The 9,952-nt window shown below is 34.9% G+C and overlaps 1 protein-coding gene across 1 annotated transcript in view; it reads left to right on the top strand.

Annotated features, from left to right (window-relative positions):
- The window catches only part of LOC137408046 (tetra-peptide repeat homeobox protein 1-like), a 6,912-nt gene extending 3,188 nt beyond the window's left edge, over positions 1-3,724 (top strand). The window contains exon 2 of the mRNA XM_068094434.1: positions 3,537-3,724. Within this exon, the coding sequence (XP_067950535.1) occupies positions 3,537-3,724 (188 nt within the window). The remainder of the gene's footprint in view (positions 1-3,536) is intronic.
- The last annotated feature ends 6,228 nt before the right edge of the window (positions 3,725-9,952 follow it).

Genomic DNA, 9,952 nt, shown 5'->3' on the forward strand with positions numbered 1-9,952 from the left:
AAAGCGCAGAGGCCAAGTATCTACACAATTGTTTCCAAGCGCTAGAAAATGGTTGATTGACACAGGTCTTGGAATATGAGTCTTCCAAAGCGAATATCCCAAGCTTCAGTCACATTTGCATATTTTATCACCTTTTCAAGCTGCGGATTTGTACAGACCGCCGGATGGACAAACGGATGCATTCTAATTATAGAAAATATTCCTAAAAATGTTTTCTCATGGGATAGTTAAATCACTTCTTGATTTGTTATAAATAAATTTACAAGTATAACCGTCTCTATAAACAAACACACTGATTGGCTGGCTTTGTTTCTCAAGATGGTCAGCGATTAGAACAAAAACACTAAAGAACTAAAACAAAGTTTACTGAGTTTTCTGTAAAAAAGCTGCAAAGGATGTTGAATGTAATTTCACCAGAACAAGTCAATCATGATTTATAGATACGTTTTAGGAAAGCTGTAGAAGTAGACTTCTTAGACGCTGTCAATAAAATCAGCAAACCTAAAAATGCTCTCACTACATCAACTGCTATACCATGTGGTGCTCATCAATTCCAAGCTAAAAATGTGAGGGAAACATTACAATGTATTATAAAACTCCAGCTATTTATATTGTTGGTCAGTATGGTTTTAAAAAGCTTATTTGGTAAACACATGCTCATGGTGCTGCCTGTTGAGAAAAAACATCAGTCAGCCTTAAGGAAAAACTTTCAGGCAGCATCAAGACTCAAGCGATATTCAGTTGAGACTAGATATGATGTAATATCTGTCAGGTAAAATGATAAAAGCAAGTAACGGTTTGAATCTGGGTGTGATAAAAGTCATCATTCATCTTTGACATTGTAAGACAGAGTCTGTTGTGCAACTGTTGCTCTCAAATTTGACTTGAAATAAATGCCAGACTTTCATGGATTTATTAACTCTGTAATAAATTATTATTCTGCAGTTTCACATCTCTAATAAAACCTTTATTGAAGTTCTAGTTTTTTTTCATTGTGTTTACTCGCATTAAACCAGAACGTCATCAGTGTTTCTTGCAATGGTAGAAAATGCATAAATGCATGTTAGAGTTACTTAAAGTCGACAAACACCTTTTTTGATTTAGGTGAAACAGGTACAGACTCCATTGTATGAAAAACACTTAGCATAGACAAAGCGATCTTACCTTGACAAGTAGTTGCAAAAAATGCAACAATCAGAAAGAAAGTTGTAATTGCAACCATCTTGCTGGAAACAGAATTCAGACTGCCCTGGAGTAACGCTTGCAATTTTAATGTTGAAGTATTGATTTTTGCAAAGCAATTAATTTTACTCTCAGATGCTTCTATTAGTCAACTACCTGCAAAAGCAACGATTTTACAAAATCTATAACTATGATGGTAAGATTAAGAATAGAGCTAACAGATTGACATTCAGTCATACTTCAATATTGACAAAGCAATATTAAAACATAGCTAGAAAGTCGGGTTATGCTCATTGAATTTGCAACGGAGATGCATGATGTTAGCTCAAACTAAAAAATACCTAATTTATGAAAACTGGAAAAATTTGATTTTTGATAAACTGTTAGCAGTATTGTAGACCATAGGCTGTTAGTATTTTTTTAACTGACTTAAAAAGCAAAAAAGCTCAACTTGCTATTCCCATAATGTTTCTCAAGAAGTTATCTCTCCTGTCTGCTTTAAAAAGATACTTGATAGACAGATCAGGGCTATACAGCCATAGTAGATCAATATTCTTGCATGCATAGGTGAGCACCAGAGAGCAGACTATATTGTCTGAAACACTACAGTGGTGTGTGAAATAAACTGGAGCCCATTGTTGTTGGAAAGCTGAACATACATGTATTATTTACCATAATGTTACTCAATGTGAATTTAGTCAATAGCCATAAATTATATATTAAAGTAATCCTTTTTTAGCCTGATTTTAAATATGTAAACCAAACAGCTATAAAATAACGTTTTTGAATGATTGTATACATACAATTGGACTAATAAAATGCTGCAGAAATTTTAATTTCCTGATCAGTTTCAACAGTTATTAAATGTGCTGAGCTTTTAGCTCTCTTTGATGTCTACAAAGTTATATATACATAAATTTTCAATATACTCTGTAGATAAATTTATTTCTGATATTCTTTAGTATATCTTTGACTGTTTTTCTGACTAATTCCATGTTTATAATGATCAAAGACCTACATTTTTGTTATAATTCGCAGTTTTTATAGTCGTGTTGTTGCTAGAGACATTGACCTAGTGTAACATATTAAAATTGTAAAACATATTTGATACTTTATGCCAAATTCAACCAAGAAATCACACACAATTGCTGCTTGAAGCAGCCAAAAGAGAAACGCTGAAAAAATAGTGGCTCAGTGAGCCAACTAACCATTTTAATTAATACTTCATAACAGCTAAATATTCCAATCCAATAATTATTAACAATTATTAAAGCGAGCTTGTAATAAACTTAGATACATGATATAGTGAGCTGCTTGAAGCATGATTTATTCATTCTTTATCAGAATTAATTATCAATCAGAATAGCCACTCTGGCACCACTAGTTAGGGTGTGAGGATGGCCTAGTGGGTAGCGTCTTTAACTGTCAACCATAGGTTGGTAGGTTGAGTTTGGCTTAATGCAGATCTGACAAGAAACTCTCAGCAAGCTTTTAACCCTAAATTGCTGGGCCTTTCAAATCTAGACCATAACTTGGAGGCCTCGTGTACCACACTGACATCATGAGCACGTTGAAGATCCACCTCTGTCTTTCGCACACTGGGCAAATGAAATGGCTACCTGCATGGCTCTGTCAGATTGGACGTGTCGCAAAATATGCATTCCTTCGGGTTAATCTAACAGTTCCAGAAGAAGCCCTTAATAAGTGTTAGGACCACCCAAGGAGGCCTATAAAAAATAGTCCTGAAAAAACTAATAAATAAAAAACTAAATCTTTATAAAAACTTGTCAGAATAGTTAGCTGGGTAACAAACATTAGCTGATGTTTATAAATAGCAAATATTTAACAGGTATTTATTCTGCCAGAAATAGATGAACTTGGGCTAAATAGATTTGACTAACCCAAGCTTTAAAATGTCACCTTTTTTGTGTTGAAAAATGAAATCTCTCTCTCTTTCTCTCCTTCTCTCTCTCTTTTTCTTTCTCTCTCTCCCTTTCTCCATCTCTATACCTCTCTCTATCTCTACGTTTCTCCATCTCTCCCTTTCTATTTTTCTCTATCTCTATTTCTATCTCGTAGTCTGTCGTTCTCACAATGACTGTCTTATGGTTTTGGTTTTATCACTTACTTCCATACAGCTTTGTTTTTGTCTTCTCTGGTCATCTGTTTTGGCTTAGTTCTTTCAACTTCATGTTAGGCTTAGTTACATATTTTATCTCTGCCTAGGTCTGTTCTAGTTTCTCTTGCCTTATATCATAATAATTATTATTATTATGGTAGTTTTTACTAATAATTTCTCACAACTGCACTGCCCAAAGTTAAACCAGCATACTATCTCCAAAACAAATGTGCAGTTAACCATCTACTGCATATGGATGGCCTGAAACTGTATGGAAAGAACAAGAACAAGATTGAGACACTGATACACACAGTGAGAATCTTCAGCGATAGCATCGGTTTAGAGTTTGGATTAGATAAGTGCGCTACCATCACCATGAAAAGAGGGAAACTAACTGGCAGAGGAAATATCATATGTTACTAAATGAAACAGAAATCCATGAACTAGAAGATAATCAAAGCTACAAATATTTAGAAGTTATGGAGGCAGATGACATAAAACAATCTGAAATGAAAGCTAAGATCAAGAAGGAATACATTCACAGGCTCATAATAGGGCTGAAATCAAAGCTGACTGCTGGAAATCTCATTACCGCTATCAATACATGGGCTGCATCCTTGTACAGATACGGAGCAAGGATTATTCAGTGGACGAAGGCTGAGTTACAGCAACTGGACAGAAGGACGCAGAAACTGATGACAATGTATAAAAGTCTCTATCCAAAATCTGATGTAGATAGAGTATAGATTAAAAGGTACCAAGGAGGAAGAGGATTAATAAGTGTAGAGGAAACTGAAATACAAAAGTCACAGTATGAAAAAGTACACAGAGGGCAGCCCAGTCAAATTTATAAGACCAGCGGGTAAAATCATAAATACCAACAGTGAGGGTGGGAGACAAGAGTATAGAAACCATCAGAAAACTGAACGAAAGCAAAACTGGCATGATAAGCCAATGAACGGACAACATCTAAGACAGTCAGCGGATCAAGCAGCAAAGGAGACATGGCAATGGTTGACAAAGGCATGTCTAAAACGAGAGACTGAGAGCCTGATCATTGCTGCCCAGGATCAAGCAATAAGAACCAACTACATATAGGAAGGCCAAGATAAAAAAGTCAACCAATGACCCGAAAAGCAGATTGTGCAAGCAGAAAGATGAAACAGTGTCCCACATCGTCAGTGAATGCAGTGAGATCACACAGACAGAATATAAACCGGCATGACAAAGTGGCAAGTGCAGTGCACTGGAGCATATGCAAGAAACATGGGTTGCCCGACACAGAAAAATTGTACGACGACTGTGTAGAAGCTGTATTGGAGAATGAGAAAGTGAAGCTGCTATGAGACTTTAATGTGCAGGCAGACAAGTAGGTTATTGAAGCTAGAAGACCAGACCTGATAGTAATAAACAAAGAAATCAAACAGTGTCAGGTCATAGAAGTATCAATATCTGGAGACACAAGGGTAGTACAGAAGGAAGATGAGAAGATTGGTAAATACAAAGAGCTTGGGTTTAACATACACAGACTGTGGAAAGTGAAGACCGAAGTGATACAAAAGTAGTAATTGGTAATACCATTAGGTAATTACTAGGGCAAACTTTTTATTGACCTCAAAATCAGAAAAATCGACCTTATTGTTTTGGGAAATGGACTTTATTGACTTTAAATTTAAAATACATAGTTTTCTAATTAATTAACAAATCGAGCTATCCAAGTGTAGTTTGAAAACATAACATTAATACATGTAGCTACATATTAGATGCATTGCATGCTGCTGGTAAGAACTTTTGCGTTGACTGGTTTGGCTGTTCCACTTGTTTCTTGTGCTTGGCAGTTTTCTGATGGCTTTCCACAAAAAATTATTTAGAAGACTCAACCACACAACTGCAAAGTTTACAATACAGGTCATTGTCTGGTGTCTTGGTGAACTCGGTAGGAAACTCTCTTATAATCCAAAAAACCTTCCCATGAGCTGATTGTTTGGCTTTTGGCATCTTTGCTAGTGTAAAACTGATTGCATACTAGTCATATAATTGGGCAGCACATGCTATAAATATCAACCAGTGGCTTGAGCAGATTTCATCATGCCATGCTGACTCATCCTATACATAACGAATAAAGCAAGAGGAGCAAACCCACCAAATTTCCATTTGGAAAGGGAAATACCCAAATACCTTAGTAAGGGGAAACTTTGAATTCTTAGTATGCATAAAGAGTGAAAATTGACTCAAAAATATAAATATTGACGTAAAAGATCAAAATTGACATAAAAGATCAAAATTGACAGTTTATTGACCTTATAACTTGGCTATTACTCATCTGTGGTATGTTTGTGTTTTAAAGTGATCCAACCATGTAAAAAAATTGACTTTATTGACAAAAGTTTGCCCTAGTAATTACCATTGCTAATTGGTAATACCATAGTAATTGGTACACTCGGAACAATATCAATGAGGCATGTAGCATACTTGGCCGAGGTAGGAGTAAACATGTCGTTTTAGACTATACAGAAGACAGCCATCTTAGGAGCAGCTCACATATTGAGGAAGGTCCTCTCTTAGTGGAATTGAGGAAGATGTTGGATCCTTTGGCCTTTTGTTAAGACCCGGACTCAACACGGACTAAAACCAGTCACCTACCACCAGACGACTGTGAAGAAAAACTTTTATAATAATATTAATATATAAGAATATAATAATTGTTTTGGCAATCACTCATGACCTATCCTGGCACGTGTTCCAGCCATCTTAGACCTTTGTCTATCAGAGCGTCTGCCATAAATGGGAGGCAAACCCGTCTTAAGAGTTCACTTTTCTTGATCTTATTTTTAGGTGAGATTCATTCCAATAAACTGCATGCAAAGGTGTTAAGTAACACTAGCTTTTGTGTCACTAGAGTTAAATGCTGGACATGAGAATAAAATAATACACTGTCAAACAAAGCTTTAAATTTGTTGCAAACTGTGATAATGATTCACAGGTGCTTCAATAGTAAAGACGTTCTAGCTAGCAACTGGATTGTTATTTGAATAGAATAAAATATCTTTTCCTACAGTCTCATTTGCCAACCGTGTTGATATTTAGCTGCGAGTATCTATTGTAGGCTCATGACAGGCTCTTATAATAGAGACGTAAAGTTTTTTCTTATTTGCTTTATATTCCTAGTAAATGATCTTTCACAAGGTCAACAATGCCTGTGAATCAATAGCAATCAATAAATGTATAGAACATTGGCAGACACCACATACTTCTCTGCAACTTTCAACTTGTGTGTTATCAAAAAGCAATTAGGCACTTGCTTATTTGAAGAAAAGATGTTAGCTCTTTTCTTTCTTCACAATATCTAAATTATAGGTCAACCAGCCAAGCTTTTAATATCCGCTCTTTAATGATTAAATAGCCTGTGAACCAAATAAATGTCAGAAGACTTGAGACTGCAGGCGCCCTCAAGCCAGCTGAAAACTATGTGTGAGCATAGTTAAATGTTATATCAGTTCTACTGGCATATCAATGCGACTTTGAAGGAGGTTTGGCGCATGACTTGTAATAATTAATTTAGTAATACTTGAATGTAGGCCAAATCCCTATTTTAACTATGCTTTTGGTTTGCTGACTATGCAATGCTTAATATATGTGTATATAACAAACGATTATAAGCTTTTGTAAATTTAAAAATAAGTTTTCAATAACTCCACTAATTTTGAACATTTCCCGTGTTTGAACTATTGCAATTGCTATGAAAAATTGCTCACATTGATAAAAAAAACAGTAGGCCTACACTATGGAAATAAATATTTTTTCAATGTATATCTGAAAAATAATGTGGAATGGCAATGCTTCTAAAAACACTTACTGTAAGGATTGTCTGAAAAATATTACAAAATTGGCAACTAGCAATAGTATTTAGCAACAGTAATTAGCAACTAGCAATAGCATTAAGCAACAGTAATTAGCAACTAGCAATAGCATTTAGCAACAGTAATTAGCAACTAGCAATAGCATTTAGCAACAGTAATTAGCAACTAGCAATAGCATTTAGTAACAGTAATTGGCAACTAGCAATAGCATTTAGCAACAGCAATTAGCAACGAGCAATAGCATTAAGCAACAGTAATTAGCAACTAGCAATAGCATTTAGCAACAGTAATTAGCAACTAGCAATAGCATTTAGCAACAGTAATTAGCAACTAGCAATAACATTTAGCAACATTAATTAGCAACTAGCAATAGCATTTAGCAACAGTAATTAGCAACTAGCAATAGCATTTAGCAACAGTAATTAGCAACTAGCAATAGCATTTAGCAACAGTAATTAGCAACTAGCAATAGCATTTAGTAACAGTAATTAGCTACTAGCAAGAACAGATATTTCTTCTAGCAAAAAAACCTGCGAAATTATAAAAGTGGGGCGTGAGATAATAATTTTCTAGGTTGATATCGAAAAATTTGCAGCTAATCTAAATATCCGCAACTCTTAGCATGTTGGAGTCGTCTGCCTGTGATAAGATAAATCTCAATAGAATTCAGGTGGCATGGTATGTCGATTGTGTAAGTACATTCAGGACAAATGGCTTATCGACTATAAGAATGTGAGAATTATGAGAATAAAGGAACATCAACAGCTTCCGAGGTGAGCTAGTCAAATTTTAGATTGTAGTAAACTTGGTTTAGAATAATGCTCAAGCTTTTCAAACTGTAAATAACTTTCAATTGTACATTACTCAAAGTGGCACTAGACAAATAAAGATGCTATAGCTTGATGTTGCATTGATATTTATCACAAGTGGCAAAAAACCCTTCCCAATAACCAATCTTTTCTTCAAATGTAGTTATAAAATGTGTGTGAAAACTGTTACCACTTAACTAGGTGCCTTATCAATGCACATAAGGCACAAATCCTATTTATGGATAGTATTTTTATCAACTTAATGATAGACAAATATTGTTGATATTTCTTGTTTTTAAAGTCCATAAAACTTTAAAACAAGTTGACCCAATGTGGAAATTATATAAGTACTAGTCGAATTCCCGGCATAGCGCGAGCAATAAAATAACTACTCAACGAATTTGGGTAACCTACCTGGTAAGCCAGTAAAGTTAAGTTTACCTTTACTAAAACAATTGTCATGCTTGCAGACAGCTTAATAATCATTCCGTTATGTGTAACTGTCAACAGTGCTAGTTAATGACCCAAAGCGCTCTAAGTATGAGTATTTTAACCAACGTGATTTAAGTCATAACAACCATTAATCACTTGGGTAACATAGCCTTGTGGTTAAGCTCCTCCCCCCCCCCCCGCAAGAACTGGAGATTCCCAGATCAAATCCAGTGCCCCATAGATCTTTCATTGAGAGATTTTAATCGTTACTACAGCTGGACATACGCACAACACAGACTTTTAGATTTATATAGATAAAAAATATACCTTATTAAAAATAGTACTTAGTCAAGTGCTGTTGATAGACAAAACAAAATTATTCTTCTATGCTTCACTTTACAGGGCAATAGTTTCATATCAAATAATGTTTCCCAAATAATATGCAAGAACCATAAAGCAAAAATGACAAAAAAAAACTTGCCTCTTCCCATTTAAAAGTTACTTTACCAAGCTGAGCCTATTTAAAAGGGTTTTTTTACGTAATGAAGAATCTGTTCAGGCAGTGATTTTCTACCGTTTTAAATCACAGCGCATTTTTATACGTATGTTCAAAGCCCTAAGGCACATCAGCAAACAGAATGACATGAAATGACTCTTTAACACAGCATCACATAGAGTTAATAAGTAATTAAAGGTATTTATACTCTTGCTGGGTACAAAGACACGAAGCTCTAGCGCAACAAATCTCCATCTCTTTTTACAGGTTTTTAGCATTTTTACAGGTTTTTAGCATTTTTTTCAGTAAAGGCTTGAGAAGCTCAGCTCACACAGACATATACATGTAATTGAAGATAGTGTAAAAGGGATGTCGAAGTAGCCTTGTTAGACAGAATCAAGATCATCTTGGCAGCAAATGACTGAAATTCTTCAAATGCAGATCGGCAAATTTTAACACTAAAACTAAGATTTTGTTTTAGGTGAATGAGCTGTTTTTGCGCCAAATTAGTCATAAATGACAGGGTTTTCTAAATAGTGGGAAGCTGAAGATACGAGATATGAGAGATAACTAATATCTTATGTTTTAAGCTCTATGTCTAGGCTTAACCCTTTGAACCCTAACAGCCGGTATTCCGTCATTCACATGGCTCTGTTTACCAAAATTGTTTCTAAGTAGCAGCTTAAACCAATCAAATTAGTTCTTGCGCAGAATGATAGGCCAGAAATTTTACTTCTATTTGTAACTGTTTTCAAATATCTTTATCCACGTTCTTCATTAAAATAACAAACTTTATTAGAACGATATCGCGAAAAATCGATACGACTCATCCGTTGGCAGGTCATAGATGATTGTGATGCAAATGAAAGATTTTATGATACCAATTATAATTTTCCGTATATATTGAGTCATGAAATGATGACAAACATGTGCTTGATGAATGGGATGCTACTGTAAATGTTTTCACGAGTTTTTAAGATCATACAAACTTTTATATTTTTAGGCCGAATAATGGTGAAGTACTGTTTTTTTCTGTTTGATGACATTTGCCGTG

The sequence above is a fragment of the Watersipora subatra genome, chromosome 11 (genome assembly GCF_963576615.1).
Source record: "Watersipora subatra chromosome 11, tzWatSuba1.1, whole genome shotgun sequence".
In the NCBI taxonomy this organism is placed as follows: Eukaryota; Metazoa; Bryozoa; class Gymnolaemata; order Cheilostomatida; family Watersiporidae; genus Watersipora; species Watersipora subatra.